We start from the raw sequence: 18,037 nt of genomic DNA, 5'->3' as shown, positions 1-18,037 counted from the left end.
TGTTCGTTCGCAATCTTGCCTCCTCCCCAATTACATATTGCATTTCACCACGAACGCCGAGAAGCCACGACACCAATAACCATAGAATACCATTTACGAGTTATCAATCCATCCGAATATCGCTTGTTCCACATCACCGTCTTACATTGACCTGCGTCTTTTGACCGTCACCCCCAACCCAAAATGTCAGACAAATACCGCTACAAACCCGAAATCCAACAAATGATGTTCGTCTCCGGCGAAACAAACGACCCCCCAACCGAAACCACTGCAGTAATCGAAGACATAGTTCGCTCCCAGGTCGTCGAAATGCTCCTACAAGCCACCGCCCAAGCTGCCAAACGCGGGTCGCGGTCTATCTCCATTGAAGATTTGATTTTCCTGATACGACATGATCGCGCGAAGGTCAATCGGTTGAGGACTTACCTTTCCTGGAAAGACGTGCGCAAAAATGCAAAGGACCAGGAGGGTGGTGCGGTTGAAGGCGCGGATTTGTTGGAGGACGTTGCCGGTGCTGCAGCGGCTCCGGCCGCCACCGGACCGGCCGACCCGGTTGGTCCCAAAATGAAGTACCGCAAGTCGAAGGTCAAGTTGCCGTGGGATCTGACAAATATGTTCCCAGAACCTGTACCTGATGCTGAAGACGACGACGGTGGTGCTGGACCAGATGAAGACGAGCTCGAAGCGAGTCTCGCGACGCTACAACGCTTAAAGTCTGCGGATGAGCGCACACGCGCGATGACGAAGGAGGAGTATGTGCACTGGAGTGAGTGTCGTCAGGCGAGTTTCACCTTCAGAAAAGGCAAGCGGTTTAGAGAATGGGCAGGCATATCTGCATTGACAGATTCAAAGCCGAATGACGATATTATTGATATCCTTGGGTTTTTGACATTCGAAATTGTTGCCGTATTGACAGAAGAAGCCATCAAAGTCAAGGAGGCCGAGGACGAGATGGAAATGCGGAGAAGCAAGCGAACAAAGACGCGTAAAACCGAGAGGTTCCTGTTCGATCCACCAGATGAGGACCAGAGACCTGTTTTGGCGAAGCATGTGACCGAGGCCTTTAGGAATCTGCAGAGATCCAAGCCAAAGCAACAGGCATTAAGAAACTTCTCTGGCGGTTTAGTCAGGACAAGAACTGCTGTCATATAGTTTTATGCATGAATTGGTGTCGAGCGATGAACTTTGGGTACATTGTTTTTGTCTAATATTGCATTCGGCTGTTTGGCGTATAACTATCATATATTTTGGGTCATAATTTATAGTTTTGCTTTTATACATATCCTAGATGTTATTCATGACTTTCGTAGATCCAAACCCTCTGATGCCCATCATCTCCTCCATTCTCCTCCCATCTTCGTCATCTTCCTCAGAGACTGTGCTCTCTCGTGCCTGTGCCTTTTTCTCTCTCCTCTTCTGCATACGTTTCTCCCTCCTTATCCGCCTCTCTTCCTCCTCTATCCTTTGTCTCTCTCCTATCCTCTTCTTAATATCATACATCTGAACCTGATTCGCCTCGTCTCGTTTCTGTCTCAGCCACGCCAACCGCGCTCGTACAGCTTCCAATGTAGCACGTTCTTGTGTCTCCGTCTGTCCAGTTGCTCTCAAATGCTGCTTGCTGTTCAAATGATCCACCCACTGCAAGCTGTCTTTGTACGTCAAATCGCACGCCTCGCAATAAAACCCGGCTCCGCGTCCCCTTTTTCCGACCGCTGACGCTCCCGCGGGCACTAACGTCACTTTATTGAGGTCCTGATCCAAATTCAGTCGTTGTCGTCGCATCTCAATTTCCTGCGCGTCTGGCGGGGTTGGCGCCCGCTGAAACTGCCTTTCGCGCGCCTCTTTTTGCTGGGCAGCGCGGTCGCGCGCCTGTTGAATGATAGCTTCTTCGTCCCATGTCTTGCGACCTGTTTCAGGTGGCGGAGCGCCGTATAGTGCTTTCCGATCCGACATTGTGTGGAACTTTCGTTCTGTGCTTGGTTGGTGATCGTGGGCCGAGAATGTAGAGTTTGGACGAGATGGCTGTGGGCTAAACTCCCAAATGTTAAAATTTCGACGCGGAGGGAAATCTCATCGGCTTCAATTCCGTCTGCCTCGTACATAGAAGATACCTCAGCTGTCTTCTCGCGAAGCAATTGTCTACATATACTTCAATAGATCTATACAAGGTGCCCATATCTGACAAGCAACTACATCGATTCATCTCATCAGCTTCATAATCATGGCCACAATTACGCCAAGCGTAATCGGTCCACATCCAAAATATGCCTTCGAAGACACAGCGAGTTTACTGAAAAATCTCAATCGGCTTCCCCTCTTCATGACCGAGGTGGACACAACAGATGGCGAAGGCGGTTCGAATCTTGCGCTCGAAGCGTTACAGGCGCTCGCATACGAAGGCACGCCATTCGAAATCGCGAGCAATTTCAAAAAGCAAGGGAACGATTGTTTTAAAATCAAGCAGTACAAAGACGCGGCGGAGTATTACGGGAAAGCTATAGCTGCTGTGATAATGAAGGATCAGAAGAAGGTAGAGAGCAACGGGAATAACTCGGCTGACATCGCCGAGAAGGAGAAGATTACGGAGACATTTGACGCTGACGAACCTGGTACTCGTATTCAAGTCATTTCTGATAATTATAGAGCAATGGCGGACAAGGAGGCTGAGAAGCTGAAGGAACTTGTCACGACTTGTTACTTAAATCGTGCCGCCTGCAATCTCGAACTCAAGAACTACCGCCGGGTTATCAACGATTGTGCAGAGGTTCTAAAATTACAGCCTCTTAACGCAAAGGCGTATTACCGCAGTGCCCGCGCATGTCTTGCGGTTGATAAGATCAGAGAAGCTCAAGAGTGCGTGGATCGCGGACTAAGCCTTGAGCCCCAGAGTTCATATTTTAAGGACTTATCAATCAAAGTCATGCAAAGAGAAGACTACTTGCTAAAGGTCGAGCAGCAGAACACACAACGGGAAGTTATGAAAAAGCATGTGGTTAGAATATAAGCAGTCTCTATATTAGTAGGTATCATGGGAAAACGTTTCGGCATTGGCATGGAGTTCTACTAGATCATTAGTTCATAAAATAATATAATGGCTGATATTCTACAAGCACATTCTACACGGCAATATTACAAAAAGACTGCGAAGACAACATAAATCCCACAGAAGTATTTTTAAAGCCTCTAGAGTCAATCACAACCTGGCACTAACATCCATGACTGGCTCGACCTCAAGTATGCATACTTCCGTTTCCACTCACATTATCATACTTGTACCCCATAGCTGCAGCATATGCGTCTATCTCCTGTGATGTCACACGGTCATTATTGGACCAGTTGGCAGACGATGACCGTGGCCTGAATCGGGCAGTACCACCCGCTCTCGTCCGGAACACCTCTTCCATCAAAAGTGGCGGGACAGGACCAAATACGGTATCAGGATCGACCCGTTGCTGTTGACGTAATGCCTCTTGGAGGAATGGAGAGTGCGCCCAGTCGAGAATCACACTGCTATCGTCATCATCCTCCGATCTACCCATCGTGTTAGCGAAATCCCGATAGTCACTATCATGGATGCATACTCTGAATAGATTTCTGGCAACGCAATGTGGTCGCCACTATTGACAGGCATTTGAGACAACTGGGACAACCTGAATTGCTGAGTAGTGGATTGCGTCGTAGGCAGATTCTGACGACCAGGCGTTGTGCTTGGTAAAGTATTCACATTACTGTTGGTCCTCGAGGCAGTCGTATTATCAGCAGCAAACCGGATTTTGTCACTTGAGAACTTCACACCCTCCACAAATGGGATATTCCTTCCTTGGTTTGTAACTGCCGTCTTGATAAAATTCTGTGGCTGTGACGATGTCTGCTGCTGCTGAGCAGGTTTGCTAACCACGTCCTTCCGCACCACTGATGCACGTAATCGGCTCTCCAGTGGTGATCCAGTGAGCTCATCAGTCCTGCGACGCTTAGGTTGATCAGTTGTCGTAGGCGCAATAGGGGCTTTCATCCTAATGGTCTCCCCTTCGCCCTGGAAGTTTCGTTTTAGGGACTTAGATTCCTCAGCTACCTGTTCGTCGTCAGCCACGCCTCGAGCCAATATTCGCAGTAAGACTCACTCCAAGATTTCCACCAGTCCGAGTCTGTGCCTGTGGTACCCTGCTATTCCGGTTCGCCAAATTGTACTTGCGTCGTGTCTGATCGTCATCCTCGACCATTTTCTTCTCGTCCTGCTGCTGTTGCTGTTGCTGCAGTACACGGCGGGCAGTTTCCTGTCTACGTCGCTCAATCTCTCTTTTCTGCTCCGCTTTCTTATCCTCTTCAGGCTTATTGACTGTCGCTAGCTGTGGGTCGGGCACTTCGGGCGGAGATAACTGGGATAGGGCAGCTGCAGCAGCAATCTTCCGCTGCTGCTCGAGTTCACGTTGCGCACCCATCGGCACGCGAACAACAACCGGCGCGTGCTTGGCACGAGAGGGAGGTTTCCTAATCGCAGACTTGACACGCTTGAGTTGCGTCCCAGCAGTTTTGTTGCTGCTTGTGGAAGATGACACTGAATTGGCAGCTGAGGTACTGATAGCAGCTGTAGCGACAGAAACGGAAACGGATTTCGATGTGGATGCTTCAGGTGATAGCTGCGAGTCGCCACTGTCGCAGATATTGTCAAGTGAAGTTTTCTGTGTACTGGTACCACTGGTATGCGAGAGACTGATCGACGACAGTTGAGACGTATTAGACGGTGCCAAAGAGACTTGTGATGACTGATGGTTAAGTTGCAGCTGCATCGCTTGCTGAGAAAATCGAGCATTAGCGACAGCACCGGAACGCAAAGCATGAGCAGGAAAGAGAACTTTAGACGGGTTAGTGGTATTGCCATTGGCTAAGTTCGGTTCAAATGCAGCTGCTCTTATAACAGGACGTTCAGGAGATCCGCCGCTCTCAGCCACAATCCCTGAGATGTCAGGATACAAACTTTTGCTAGTTGGAGAATTTCCCGAGTTCACAGTCTCTTGACTTGGCTTTTTCACTGGACTAGCATTGACTTTGGGATCCTGATGGACTCCGGCCATCCTCGACTGTTGCCTGTTATCGCTATTAGAGTCAAATAGCAATAGCCTTGCCTTTCGGAACACATCTGCAGTAGACATCTTCATGTTCTTAAATGCACTGGTCACAGGAGACTGAGAAGCAGCATGGGCGGCGGTAGCTGCCGCAAGTGAACTTGCTGAGGCCACCTGCGACACGCCGCCAGTACGAATCAGAGCGCTTCCTGACCGAGCAGGCGATACAGGAGCTGGTCGTGACTGCTGTGTGCCCGACTTGGTGCTCGCATTGCCGTCATTGCTGGATCTTCGCGACGGCGACGGCGGTCTACTAACAACATTTCTTAACGGTGACTGAGCGTGCACTGGAGAAACCGGCCGCGTTGAAAATGGTCGTACGGGTGATTTCAGGCTACGGCCACCTTCACGGGTAGGGGACAGCGGTCGTCGAACAGGTAAACCGTTTGGCCGCGAAGGCGATTTCATGGGGGACTGTCTCACGGGTGATGCCTGAAGTTTGGAGCGCGATGCCGCCGTACTCGCATAGTACCTTCTAGTAGGTGATTCTGCAATTGTAACCTTCAGCGGAGAATCCTGGCCAGCACTACACTCCTGGTTTGCTCTCTCAAGGTGAGAGTCTTCTTCTTCGTCTTCTCCTCGGCCCTTGCCTCCTTCTCCTGCTGCTCCTCCTCCTCCTCCTTCTTCTTCTTCGTCATCTTCCTCCAAGACTACATCAGCGCTCTGCTTTGCTAGGTGGGAATCGTGCAGAAGCATATTGTGTGGCAGCGCTTGAGTCATAAATCGAGAGCGGGGGGCTGGTGTGGCCCTTGATAGTGGGATCCAATCCTCTTCTTCGTCTTGTGGCTCTGTCATCATATCATGAAGGTTTCTGTACGATGGAAGAGAGGGTATAGTATATGGGGCAGAAGGCTGCTGCTTATTGTCACTATCCAATGATTCTGAAGAAGACGCGGTCGTTTGCCGGCCAGCCAGAAGTTCGGCCTTAGTTAATTTAATTGAAAACTCAGGGAGAACTTCCTGAGGTGTCTTTCTCTCCTCAGAGACGATGGATCCTTGAGCAGCTGGAGATGCAGGCTCTTGCTGCGGGTTGCGTCCAGTGATTGCATTATCGATGCTCGCTTCAGTGCCACTCTCGGAAGTCTTCGTAGCTAAAAGCAAAGACTCGCCACTACTGAGCCCCGATAGCCTCTTTCCTATTGACTGGTTGATTAGAGGCGCTTTTGCCGGTATACTGTCGAATCTGCCCGGGGCATCATACCGGACAGTCAATCCCGCCGCAGGTAACGTTTTTAACGGAACGATGGCAGTGATTTGGGTTGCAGCTGGAGATTTTGGTGTAGTCGGAGATATCATAACCCGATGAGTAGGTGCCGAACGCGCACTACTTGGTGAATGCCGAGAGAGCGAGTTTCGAGGCTGACCAGTATTCCTGGTGCTTGCAATGGAAGACGACGGCTGCGCATAGTGAGGGTTTTCAACATTGGATAATCCATTAGAGGGCGTACTATGAGCGAGCGGTTGCTGCCGAAGTATCCTTGCCACTGCCGGCGATGATGTGGCAAATACGTCACCAGATCGTTTGCTAGATGTAGACGGCCCATCCTCATCTTGCATTGATTCCTCCTCATTAGCAGAGTAAAATGAAACCTGCTGGGACGGGGAGCTTTCTTCGCGCGAAAGCTTGAAGCTGGAACCCGCCGGTGTGGCTTTGACTGCCGAGGACATGGTTGTAGGAGATATCCTGGTCACAGTTTGTGGTGCTAGTGTAAAACCTTCATCCACTTCCTCTTGATTCGTAGTCAGAGAGCTGGTTGGAACCTGGTCGATATCCATTGAACCTAACAGTTCTTCGTCGGAATCGCCTGTGAAGTCGACAGTCCCACATCTCCTCATTATATCTACGGAAGTTGGTGCTTCGAGTCTCTCATAGGTTTCTCTGACGTCGTTGTAGTGGATTGAGGTTTCCAACTGTGACGCACCGTCATCGTTCTCCGTCCGATCGTACTGATCGCCAATGACTTTCGTTGGGGACAGCTCGTTATCAGTTGTGTCAGTCATCAACGTGTGTCCCTCGCCTGGTGGAAGTGCCAAAATCTTGCGTTCAAGTGCTCCAAAAAAGTCGCCTTCAACGTAGTCGTCCCCTAAAGCGGACGAGGAAGAGGGTAGTGATATAGGATCCGTATTAAACTCCGCGACCGCCGGAAGCGTAGCTTGGCATCGTGCTGTAGGCGACGATGACGTTGCAGTAGACGATGCCGCCACCGGCGGAATCTGTGGCAAGAATGCACACGATGATTGTTCCAGTTTGGAACTGTTCTGTCGCGGCTATACAGAGTAAGCAAAGCAATGCTGAGCATAGTTATTCAAATTCACGGAAGGAAGATTCTCGACTCGACTCACATTAACGTTCTCTTTATCTGCGTCTTTACCGCCGGCAGACCTCAAAATGACTTGACTTTTTAACGGCGATATGGCTAGCTTAGCATGCTCTGAATATGGAAAGCTCATCACATTCTCCAATAAATCCCTGTGAGCATTTAGTAAACGTTGTTTGTTCACTGCAAATCTTAGACTTACGCTTCACTATTAGAATCCTTCAAGATAGAGTCCATGCGATCTCCTAACCAATCCAGTTCATCCTTCGCAGCATATGCAAAATCCTCCAAAGTCGACTCAACTAGTGTTTGCATATTCGAGATTTCGGAATGAATCCAGGAGATCGACCCCACAAAACGAGATGTATCTGTTGCTGTAGTAGCTGAAGCCATCGTGTTCAAAATACGCGACGATGCACTATTCGTAGTTGTGACCTGAATACAAGCCCAATCACGAGGAGATGGTTAGTCTTAGTCAAAGTGAACAATCAACGCATCGCTATCCATCCGTAAGTCGATTTCAAACTAGTATTTCCCTATGTGCGCGCTAAGGTAGACCTCACGGACACAGAAAGGAGAACCTCCGGATAGTTGAATAATACCTTGGATCGCCGAGAATAATGTTCGTTGCGACTTGTCCCGTGGCGTGGGGCTTTCGGCGTTTTTGTTTATCTACGGCTCGTTTCCGCAGTAACCAAAGGGTATACATACACAAAGCGCGTTGAGACAACAGAGAGGAGAGAATCATATTAAGGGTTTTGTATACGCTAGGTCATATTTTCGCAACACCGTCCCGGAAAATATTTCATAGTTACTATAATTGTGTATCTAAATTGCCAAATCCAGTTCATAAATGCTATCTGCATCCATTGTTATAATACAAAATCCGTCAATGTGTTCAGGCATTACAATAAATAGCCTAACCTACTGTTTTAATTTGTGCATCACCGGTGTCACCCTCCTCAAGCTTCTCGTATCCTCTTCCCTGTCTTCTCTTTCGTTGACTCCTACCACCTCTGTGACCGCCAATGTATATGTTTCCAATCTTCCGTGACTTACGCGTGCAGAAGTGGAAGGCCGCGAGAAAAACACAGAACACAAGCACGCACAATGGAATCGCAGCCGCCATCTCCAAGGTCTGCTGCTCGTATCGCTGGCTGCTTGACCGCATTGCCTTTGGTCCCTTCAGAAACTTCACAAGTGGCACGCGCTCAACGTTAAGGTCATCAGCAGCCTCGGTGGGTGACTCAATGTGAATGTACACTGACTTGGAGAATGGCTTACCGATCCACTTCGGATCAATTTCCAAAATATAGTAGCCTAACTCGTTGTCTACCCATTCAGAAGTGAAGAATGCGAATTCCTTCAAGTTTTTCTCAACCGAATTGTCATGAATGGCACTGGGAGAGGTGATGGACAATGTATCATAGTCTAGCAAATTTATGCGCACCTCCGTGGAATTGAAATAGCGAGAATACCAACTAACAAAGTAGGCATGTTCAGACAGTAGCTCGGAGTTTGAAGCCGGCGAACAGAACGGTGCAATATCTCCTTGTTCGAGATATCTCTCAGGAGTACATCTGATAACTGGATTCAAACGCTCGAACTCACCCTCGTAATATCGACCGTTCATAACAGTCTTCAATGTGTTCGCATTTTTTGCAGCTGCTCCATCCTCGGCACTGGCGATGGCAGAGCTGCTCTCGGTGTCCACCCTCGTTTCCTCTGCAAACCAAGTACCATATGTCGGGCTTGCCTTCTCAGTATACCCGTTCTTGACCTTAGGCTTGATTGTAGCAGGCGCGCCGTTGTTCTTCAGGCTGATCCATGGAACGGCTACTGTAGGCGTAACCACAGCAGGACGCGGGGATATGGTAATTCCTTCAACGATAAAAGGAGTGACGGTCTCCTTTGTACCACTAGGCGCTGTCCGGGTCCAAGGTCGAAGGGGAAATATCCCTGGCGTCTTCGCCTCTCCGGCAACGAGAGGGAGCAGTTGTAATAGCGGTATTACGAAAGTACTGACATGCATTGGTGTGACGCCCCTATTGATCCGTCTGCCAAAATTGTCTATTACCAGGCGCGTTCCGGAAATAACCACAAATTACTATTCGCCAACACCAATTCCAAACAAAAGGCCAACGATTAAGAATCCGAAAAAAAACACCAAACGCGGCAAGAAAGTAGTGGACTTAAAAAATGAAAAGTGGATGGCAAGACCATGTCGTTGCAGCGAACCGGCTCTGACGGCAACTATTACCCGGATTGAAGCCAAGGCGGTGGCGGCTCCCGGGTAACTCTCAAGAATGCATGTTATATGCAAACACTTCCTGAAATTTGGCCAATTAGCAAGTGCGTTGAAGTCCGGGATAAATGGCTGTTTTGTAGCGAAACAACGTAAATGCCAAAATAAATCATCAAACACCAACTCAATTGGTGTTTTCTGCAGAATATAGCCGATTGTAGAGCTTATTCAGCAATTTTGATGGTCAATTAGGCGCATTGTGTGGACCTTTAAGATTCAGGCACTGTTACTAGAACGCAACTGGTTTCAACAAACCTAGCTGTGAATTAGTGAAAAAGAGCCAATTACACCATAATCCTGAACCACCGGTTGACCAACAAAAGTTTCCCCGTATTATTGCCGTCCTTTGTAGAAACTCACCTCACTGCAGAAATTCTATACGATCACTCGCGTCGTCGACATACATCTAGAACATACTTAGCCATCCGATATATTCACTACTAAATTTAGCAGTACAGATATGCTTAGACAATCCGTTTCGTCGCCAGTCCGATCCATGTTCTCGGCCGGTCCCTTTAGCCGGGCACTTTTCCGACAGCAGCAGATGCGGCAGAACTCCACTTTGTCTAGCCTTGTTGCTAAGGCTAACGCCGCTGTTGCCAGTGCTAAGAGTAAGTGCATACTGCAAGCGTTTTAAAGTATTTGGTAGAGAGATGGGCCATCGTCAGCTTCGTCATTTGTCCAAGAGCAGAAATTAGCAACGACAATGGAATTGCGTCATGGTTATAAATGAGATCCATCGGTATAATTACAAAATTTGCTAGGCTAGCTTTATTCTCTCATTGTTCCCTGGGTTTCTAGTTTATCTTAGGCGCGACGACCTCTTCGAAACCGTCGTGCACACTGCTGGAAACATTCGCTGTACTTATTGGCCCGTCTCTCACAAATACAGTACCTACTTCAGCATGCGATATTTGCGAATTATTACTAAAATGTGATGATTTAGATCTTGCCGACAAGGCTCTCTATTGGTCCAAGGTCGTTGCTGAGGTTTCCAAGCAGGTTTACCTAAAGGAGTCCTTCGCTCCTCCTACCGCCGCCCAGTTTCAGAGCACGTACAATGGCCTCTACAGCTCAGTTCTCCCATACTTCACTTCTCCCGAGGCATTTTTTGCCGCCTTGAAGTCCATCAATGGCGCTGCCCTCTTCAAATTCGTCGGTTACGGCATTCAGCTATTCGGCGCATTCTCTCTCGGTGAAATTGTCGGCCGGAGAAAGATCGTTGGCTACTAAATTTTCGAATACAAGTAAATATTGACGAAGTTTAGAAGGGTCGAATACAACAGATCGTGAAAAAGATTTTATGGAAACAGATAGGGTCGCAATAGGCTTGTCAAACGTCTTATCTACAAACAATTCTGGCTTCGAATAAATGCATTTGAGTGTACCATTGGAATGATATGAAGTGTTATATAGAGTATAGTTCCCATTTGTTTAGTGAACATCATTGTTTGTGACAATTTCTATAAATTATTCTTCAATTGGTTTCCCATTTCGTGGTAACGACGACGTACGCGCCTGCAAACTAACTATTTTGTTTCACGTCCGAATCTCTGTCGAGAAGCTTGCTTAATATGCGTAGAGTATTGTTAGCATTTCCTTAGTCGGTTTTTTCTGACTTAAACGGTAATCATGAGATTGCTGTCCATCACTTGACGTCCATTAAATAACCAAAACATTAGAAACGGCCATTCAAACTTTGTCCTAGATGAATGTGCAGCAATAACGAATGCGACAATTTATTCTCTCTGGCAAAATATATATGCAAATTATGCTTAAGCATTACTTCATCAACATGTATGCTCCTTATCCTACATATAGTCCACTTTCCTGTTAATCCTTGCGGGCAGACCCCGGCCGGCACCTAACTCAAGATTAAGTAGATGCACTACTACTAACATCCGGGAACGTAAATCGGAATTTGTAATCCTGGATTGCCTTCTTAGGGGCATCGCGCGCTTTCTGCTTCACGTCGTCACTGCCACTGGAAACCTCAACTGATGCTGATCCTGAGAAGAAAAACCGCGGAAGGTATGCCGTGTAATCGTTCGTCGACAATGCCTTCTTCTCTGACTCGCTACGCTTTATCAAAACATTTGTAGCAGGAAATGGAGTTGCAATACTAGGGGCAGCAGAAGCACCGTCAAAGCCGAATTGGGCGTTCTTTTCATCCGGTTTCGCGGCACTCTGTGAGACGGCAGGCTTTGGTACCGAAAAAGCAAATGTGTCGCCTTTCTCCTGCTCTCTGGCCGGAGTGGAATCGTCAGAGCTACCGAAAGGAAATAAGATCTTTGACGTTGCACCCTCTCGAGACGCAAGACTGAGTTTTGACTGTACAGACTTCTTCACGACGCTATCGGTGTCTGATACAGGACTTTCCGGAGCATTCATGATGATACTTTCTCTCAAATGTGATGACTTCGAAGGCTTAAACTTTTCGATCAACGAAATTGCAGGAGGCGTTTGCTTCGATGCTGATGACGGTCCACTTGATATTGCTATCTGGCTATCTCCCTCTGGGCGAGCACTAGGCGTAGGTACCTTGAGAGCAGACTTAGCAACAACAGCATGTGCCGAAAGCTTAACTGGCGTCGCGCTAGCAATTCCGCTTGCGAAAGCACCGATCTTTTCTTCAGTTGGAATGGTTCTCTCGATCTCATCCAGTGCACGTCTTTTCTTTCTAGCACTTGTAACACCAACCAATGATTCCTTTCTCGCCTGCTTCCGACGGGCTGTTGTAGAAGTTAATGGTGTTGAGGCAGCGTACGGGTTGACGAACGATTTGATTGCCGGATCCGTTAACCGTTCCCTATCCTCGGCTCTGGCTTTAGCAATCTCTGATGGAGTGCCAACTGGCTCGATAAGAGACAGCAGCGCACTCGCGGTCTGCGATATTCGCTTAGGTGTCGTGGATGGAGCAGCCGACTTATCGTGCTGGTTTGCTGGTGAAGCTGGTCGAAGCTGTTTTCGCTCATGTTTCTCAGCGGCAGGGACATCAGAATCCGTCTTTAGACGCTTCCCACCACTCGGCTGAGGCGTTGTAGTTCTCGACTTGAATGGCGTGGAGATTGTGGGATATTGTACGACCGACTTCGGCTTCGCGACCATAGGTGTAACAGCACGGCGCGGTTGTGGAGTGAGAATAGGATTGTAACGTGGAGCACGAAGACTAGGGGTAGCTGACCGATGACGAGCAGGAGTAACAAAGGATGGTACGCTAGGATACAATTGCTCGGTGACAGTCTTTGACGGCGACGCCTGTGTACTAAATGAAGGTAACGATGGAGTTGATTGTCGACGCTCCTCTAGTTGCTTTTGTTGAGCTTGCTGCATGAGTGCCATGACACCTTGAACCTCGATGCTGGATAATGGTGCATCACCCTTCTCACGGAAAAACTTAGCAAGCATCTGGTTCGGCGAGGCGGTCTGTTCCTCTGATGGAGCGATCGGCACCGGCGTAGGTGTAAAAGCTAATGGTTCTACTGACCACGCCGGGGTGCTTGGCGGCTGTGATTTTGCGGGAGAGAAGAGGAACGGCAAGTATCGTGTAGGGGTGTTGGCGGATAGTTCCCACTGAGCTCCTTGCTCATCTGAACCTTCTTTGTTGGATTGTCCACTAGTGCTCTTCTCCGGAACTGCGCTTTGAGTGTCAGCAGGGTGTAGCTCGCCATCGATATGCTGTTGGTGTCGTGGACTATTCCATCGCGAAGGTGTAAACATTGAGATCACCTTTGAGAAAATACTTCCCGGAGTCTGTAATTAAGCTCAGTCAATATACATTCTACAGCTGCAGTCAGTTTCCACAAAACTAAAAAACGAATAACATACCTGAGCATGTAATTCTTCACGACCTCGCATAGGCGTTTGTGGAGTGTCACCGTTCGGCAGGGTGGATTGCCGCGGTGGCCGCGAGTAAGGCGTAACTGAATGTGATAATCTCGAGTGACGTGGTGCTTTTCTATCCATCCCTGTGTCGTTTAGTACATACGTCGTTATAGATGCTAATAGATCTCTATATCTGGGTAATGTAAATATTGGCGGTCTCGTTACGTCTGGTTATGTGACCCTCGAAATGAATCTACCGATTACCGTCTTTTTGCCGTAGCTTGACGATCCACTACTCTAAATCAATTTGCCGCAATAAAACTACTGCACAATACTGATTCTTCGATGTAAATGTCCGCGCGAATCTAGCGGAGTCAGCTCGATACCCGGGTGTTACGCTAATTTTGGTCGAGGCACTCGCAACGGTCTGTCAAAACAAAACTCTTCGATGATCGTGGGGCGAGCTTGAAGTCACAATAATCACGTGCACCGTTGTGACCTGTGAGTCCATTGCCCTATTTAGGCCTTAGGGCAAGCCAGGCTACATCGCCGAGGTCCGAACCACAAAAACAGTCACGAATTATAATCCAGTCAGCAATGTGGACACAGACGCTAAGCCTGGCGAGACTCTCCGGTCCCATTGAGAGCGCAACGCCATAGTGGAAGTCCGTATCGTTGACCTTCAATTCATTCGCATCTTTCCATCCCTAGTCATCAACTCCTTATTCACACGATATCCACGAAGATGCCCGGTGTTCCCGACATTTTGAGCCCAGCCCAACAGGACATTGAGCTCCTTTTGGCTGCTCAGTGCCATCTAGGCAGCAAGAACCTCCAGGTGTGTACAAATTGAATGTTCTCGACACGGCCTCGAAGTGCGTTGGTAGAATAAGTGTGATTGAGTAGTATTATCGAAGAGGAGGAAAGGGGGAAGGCTTCGACAAGCAATATGGTCGTCATTTTGGTTGAGGAGCAGTGGACAGGAAATCATTTTATAATTCAACTCAGTGCTAATGGAGATTCACGTTTAGACACATATGGAGCCTTATGTCTTCAAAACTCGCACTGACGGTGTCAACATTCTAAACATCGGCAAGACCTGGTATGTGGAAATTTAGTTATGGCAACGAGTGCGATATCTTAGTCAAATGAGATTCACAGTGCTAATTGTCAAAAGGGAGAAACTCGTCCTCGCTGCCCGTATCTTGGTTACCATTCCCAACCCCTCTGATGTTGTTGTTGTTTCTGCGCGTCCATATGGTCAGCGCGCTGTCCTGAAATTTGCTTCGCATGTCGGTGCCACTGCCATCGCGGGTCGATTCACTCCTGGTAGCTTCACCAACTACATTACCCGATCCTTCAAGGAGCCCAGAATTATTGTCGTCACAGATCCCCGCACCGACGCCCAGGCTATCAAGGAGGCCTCATACGTCAACATTCCCGTCATTGCTCTTTGTGACACTGATTCCCCAACCGACTTCGTCGACGTGGCTATTCCTACCAACAACAAGGGCCGACACTCTATTGGTTTGATCTGGTGGTTACTTGCACGAGAAATCCTCAGACTGAGAGGTGTACTTTCGCGGGTTGAGACCTGGAGCGTCATGGTAGATCTTTACTTCTACCGTGATCCAGAGGAGACCGAGAAGGATGTTATTGAGATTCCTGCTCCTGCTAAGGAGATAGAGGCCGCACCCGTTGTTGAGGCTGCTGACCAATGGGACGTTAACCTTGCTTCTGCTAATCCAGCTACTGGCTTTGATGCTACTGCTATCACTGCCGAGACTGCTGGTGGTGACTGGGATTAAAGGAGGATATGAATGCGAAAAATAGGATAAGGAGGAACGAAAAGTACGGTGATGTTTAACTACCATTTCATGTGTTTATATTCGGTTTTGTAATAATATCAGAAGAAACACCTCTACATCAATTTGTCCTTGGGTACTTGATGATCTTATGGCGTTTCGATTGGAATTGTTAGAGGATAGGTACGCGTGCGAGACAAACTAAAGAGTAGACTCTTTGTCCTTCGATAGGAGTGCGTTTATCCTGATCAATTTCGAACAAGTTCAAGTTATTCGCATCTCCAATGTTCTAACAAAGCAAAACAAGCCCAAAAAGAGAAGTTTAGTCGAGCAACCAAAGTGCAATGTGCATCCGCGACCCTATTTCAAAGCCACACATTTTCGAGACATTTCCACACAACGTTCAACTATCCAAATTTACTGTTGTGCATTCCTTCGTCTTTGTCTACTTTCTCTGCCACATAAAGATTAGGATCTTCGGAACTTGAACTGGAACTTTTGTGGTCGTATTCTAACGGCAAGGCCGATCGAGGTTACGATGACCAAGCCAAATAAAACACTGAGTTTCATTCCAAAAATGCTTCTGTTGTAATCCGTAGTGGTTGAAAGCGCGGCAGTAAGAAATGAGAACGCTAATGAGACGTAACCGATAACTCTATGGAACTTGTACAAACTCTTTGCGCGACTGACTGAACCGTATACGTACGGAGTCCAATACTGGGTAATGCCGAGCAAGACGTTGGCAAAAAGAAGAATGTATGTTACTAAGCCTAGCCGAGCGTGCACGGACTTAAAATGAATGCCTTGGTGAGCGGCCTTATTTATGAAGATGATAGATAACGCGCCGAAGAATGCCATACCAGCAATAACATTGAAAATTCCGTGAACAGTGGCACCTAGCTGCTTCTCTGCTGCCGTCGACGTTGGCTGTACTAGGATGATTGATTGAGTAAGAGCGAATATGGCAAAGTTATTCAATGCCTATCATAAGAGTTAGTTACTAATTTGCCATGCCCTTTACTATTGCACAAACCGGGTGTCCGGTGAAGAATATGATATCATTCGCCATGATATGATAGAAGATATAAAGAAAGAGCGCAATCGCCCCGAATTGAGCGATTATGGACGACCGACTGCTGTATAGATTCTTTCGCAACTCGTTAGCTACATCAGATGTCTCGCTGTTCATTGAGCGTAAACTCTGCCGATCACTGGTAACCATGACTCTTCGGCCGCCCTGAAGATCAGACTGGGTAATAAGCGGTTGACCTTCTCCAGAAGGCATTCGGCTCGAATGTTGGCGAAGCGGAGGTGGGATTTAAGAGTAGTTACAATATGTTGCGGAACAAGGCTCCGGCCTCGTCAAAGTAATGCATCCGTTAATGATAACTGGCTTTTGATAGCGCGATTTGCGGACGTGTCGTCAACCCTACTCGGGTATGGGCTTTCCGCCGCATAAAAAGTAGTCTCAATTCTGCACTTTCTAAGCAGGGGATAGGAGTTTAACAGTTAGGGTTATATCCGGACCCACGCTTTGCACCTGAACGTCTGTGACGCGAAAGAATGGATCAACTACAATATTACTCTCCCTCTACTTAATGGCGATTTCGAATGTATGAGTGATTGTACGGCTACACGGTTACGTTAGCTGTGTCAAGTCATATACTGAAGCTGAGTGAACAGTATGACTGTGGCAGGAAGTCGCCAGGTTGTAAGAATTGCGTAGTTCGTCAGCGCGTTCCTACCCACCTTGATCCTAGCGCTCATGACGGTCACAGACCTGTAAAAGTACGCAGCACTCGTAGTTGAGAAGGAACGTATAGTCGTCTTACTCTCATCGGCTATATATGTGCCGGGGCATCGTGTGCTGACCGATGATGAGCTTTCCCCTTTTGGGCAAACAGCACGCAGCGACCAGGTCAAATACCTCGATTACGCCGGATACACAGGACATGCTCATCTTTACGTGTCTATAGATAGGCCGTCTCTTATCCTCTTTCTTCCGTCATCTCGCATATCTGCTTGCGCAAACTCACTTAAACTCACTTATCGAACTCTAACAAGCTAGCTGTCCATGATGGCATAGGATCACAATGCGACCACTGAATAGAGGCCTAATTCAAGATCATGAAAGCCAAATCCGCTACCTCGAGTCAGGTCGTATATAGATCAGCGATACGAGTTGACCAGTCGAACCTATATTATTGACTATCAAGACTTCACAAACAGAGGATGCATCATTGTTGAACAGGAGACGCCGGTTGAATGAATGCTGACGTAGGTGCCAACGCTACAACTACTTGCCGAGTGACTATAGTGTTAACGATATTGTCAGATCTGCAGGACAATAATGAAGGGATCAACCAACTTTGTATTATTGCATCTGGTGTCTGAAAATGTATTTGCTTTATTTCGGCGGCTTTGCTTGCCAGGCCGTTCTTGTACCGGTGATACCATAAATTTGTTACATTATATTCAAATCCCAAGTCCAGAAGTTCGTTTGTGCTTTGCCTACACTGACATATAGTAACCACTCTCAATCCAATGGCCCAAACTTTGCAGTAATTTAAGAAATTGGTAACTTTTATCATACTTCGCAGGCTTGTTCAGGTATGTATTGCCCTTACCCTATATCTTTAAAGCCTCAACTACCGGGATTGT

The 18,037-nt window shown here is 47.7% G+C and overlaps 9 protein-coding genes across 9 annotated transcripts; 4 read left to right on the top strand and 5 right to left on the bottom strand.

Moving 5' to 3' along the window:
• The first annotated feature begins 24 nt into the window (after nt 1–24).
• V1508DRAFT_412256 (transcription initiation factor IID, 18kD subunit-domain-containing protein) lies at nt 25–1,282 on the top strand. The gene has a single exon (XM_066939588.1). The coding sequence runs from the start codon at nt 184–186 to the stop codon at nt 1,150–1,152; it is 969 nt and encodes a 322-aa protein (XP_066797572.1). The 5' UTR covers nt 25–183; the 3' UTR covers nt 1,153–1,282.
• V1508DRAFT_412255 (uncharacterized protein) lies at nt 1,224–1,999 on the bottom strand. Its single transcript, XM_066939587.1, has one exon. It carries the CDS (start codon nt 1,951–1,953, stop codon nt 1,285–1,287), a length of 669 nt encoding a protein of 222 aa, XP_066797571.1. The 5' UTR covers nt 1,954–1,999; the 3' UTR covers nt 1,224–1,284.
• An 83-nt stretch (nt 2,000–2,082) lies between these two features.
• On the top strand, nt 2,083–3,114 carry V1508DRAFT_412254 (uncharacterized protein). The gene has a single exon (XM_066939586.1). It carries the CDS (start codon nt 2,222–2,224, stop codon nt 3,002–3,004), a length of 783 nt encoding a protein of 260 aa, XP_066797570.1. The 5' UTR covers nt 2,083–2,221; the 3' UTR covers nt 3,005–3,114.
• On the bottom strand, nt 3,076–8,102 carry V1508DRAFT_412253 (uncharacterized protein). The gene is made up of 5 exons (XM_066939585.1): nt 7,644–8,102; nt 7,467–7,593; nt 4,122–7,391; nt 3,582–4,072; nt 3,076–3,531 (listed from the first exon to the last, which is right to left on the bottom strand). The coding sequence occupies exons 1-5, from the start codon at nt 7,832–7,834 to the stop codon at nt 3,231–3,233; spliced, it is 4,380 nt and encodes a 1,459-aa protein (XP_066797569.1). The 5' UTR covers nt 7,835–8,102; the 3' UTR covers nt 3,076–3,230.
• Nucleotides 8,103–8,236: 134 nt separating this feature from the next.
• On the bottom strand, nt 8,237–9,662 carry V1508DRAFT_412249 (uncharacterized protein). The gene has a single exon (XM_066939584.1). The coding sequence runs from the start codon at nt 9,471–9,473 to the stop codon at nt 8,361–8,363; it is 1,113 nt and encodes a 370-aa protein (XP_066797568.1). The 5' UTR covers nt 9,474–9,662; the 3' UTR covers nt 8,237–8,360.
• Nucleotides 9,663–9,818: 156 nt separating this feature from the next.
• On the top strand, nt 9,819–11,397 carry V1508DRAFT_412247 (mitochondrial ATP synthase g subunit-domain-containing protein). Its single transcript, XM_066939583.1, has 2 exons — nt 9,819–10,357; nt 10,693–11,397. The coding sequence occupies exons 1-2, from the start codon at nt 10,207–10,209 to the stop codon at nt 10,977–10,979; spliced, it is 438 nt and encodes a 145-aa protein (XP_066797567.1). The 5' UTR covers nt 9,819–10,206; the 3' UTR covers nt 10,980–11,397.
• Nucleotides 11,172–13,999, bottom strand: V1508DRAFT_437756 (uncharacterized protein). The gene is made up of 2 exons (XM_066942152.1): nt 13,575–13,999; nt 11,172–13,499 (listed from the first exon to the last, which is right to left on the bottom strand). Exons 1-2 carry the CDS (start codon nt 13,710–13,712, stop codon nt 11,622–11,624), a joined length of 2,016 nt encoding a protein of 671 aa, XP_066797566.1. The 5' UTR covers nt 13,713–13,999; the 3' UTR covers nt 11,172–11,621.
• Nucleotides 14,000–14,145: 146 nt separating this feature from the next.
• V1508DRAFT_412242 (40S ribosomal protein uS2) lies at nt 14,146–15,648 on the top strand. The gene is made up of 3 exons (XM_066939582.1): nt 14,146–14,409; nt 14,603–14,673; nt 14,749–15,648. Exons 1-3 carry the CDS (start codon nt 14,317–14,319, stop codon nt 15,377–15,379), a joined length of 795 nt encoding a protein of 264 aa, XP_066797565.1. The 5' UTR covers nt 14,146–14,316; the 3' UTR covers nt 15,380–15,648.
• On the bottom strand, nt 15,444–16,761 carry V1508DRAFT_412239 (uncharacterized protein). The gene is made up of 2 exons (XM_066939581.1): nt 16,410–16,761; nt 15,444–16,357 (listed from the first exon to the last, which is right to left on the bottom strand). The coding sequence occupies exons 1-2, from the start codon at nt 16,659–16,661 to the stop codon at nt 15,845–15,847; spliced, it is 765 nt and encodes a 254-aa protein (XP_066797564.1). The 5' UTR covers nt 16,662–16,761; the 3' UTR covers nt 15,444–15,844.
• Nucleotides 16,762–18,037: the final 1,276 nt, after the last annotated feature.

Source organism: Lipomyces doorenjongii, assembly GCF_038497915.1.
Source record: "Lipomyces doorenjongii strain NRRL Y-27504 unplaced genomic scaffold V1508scaffold_9, whole genome shotgun sequence".
In the NCBI taxonomy this organism is placed as follows: Eukaryota; Fungi; Ascomycota; class Lipomycetes; order Lipomycetales; family Lipomycetaceae; genus Lipomyces; species Lipomyces doorenjongii.
Note: the sequence above shows the minus strand (reverse complement) of the source record. Positions and strands in the feature narration are given on the sequence as shown.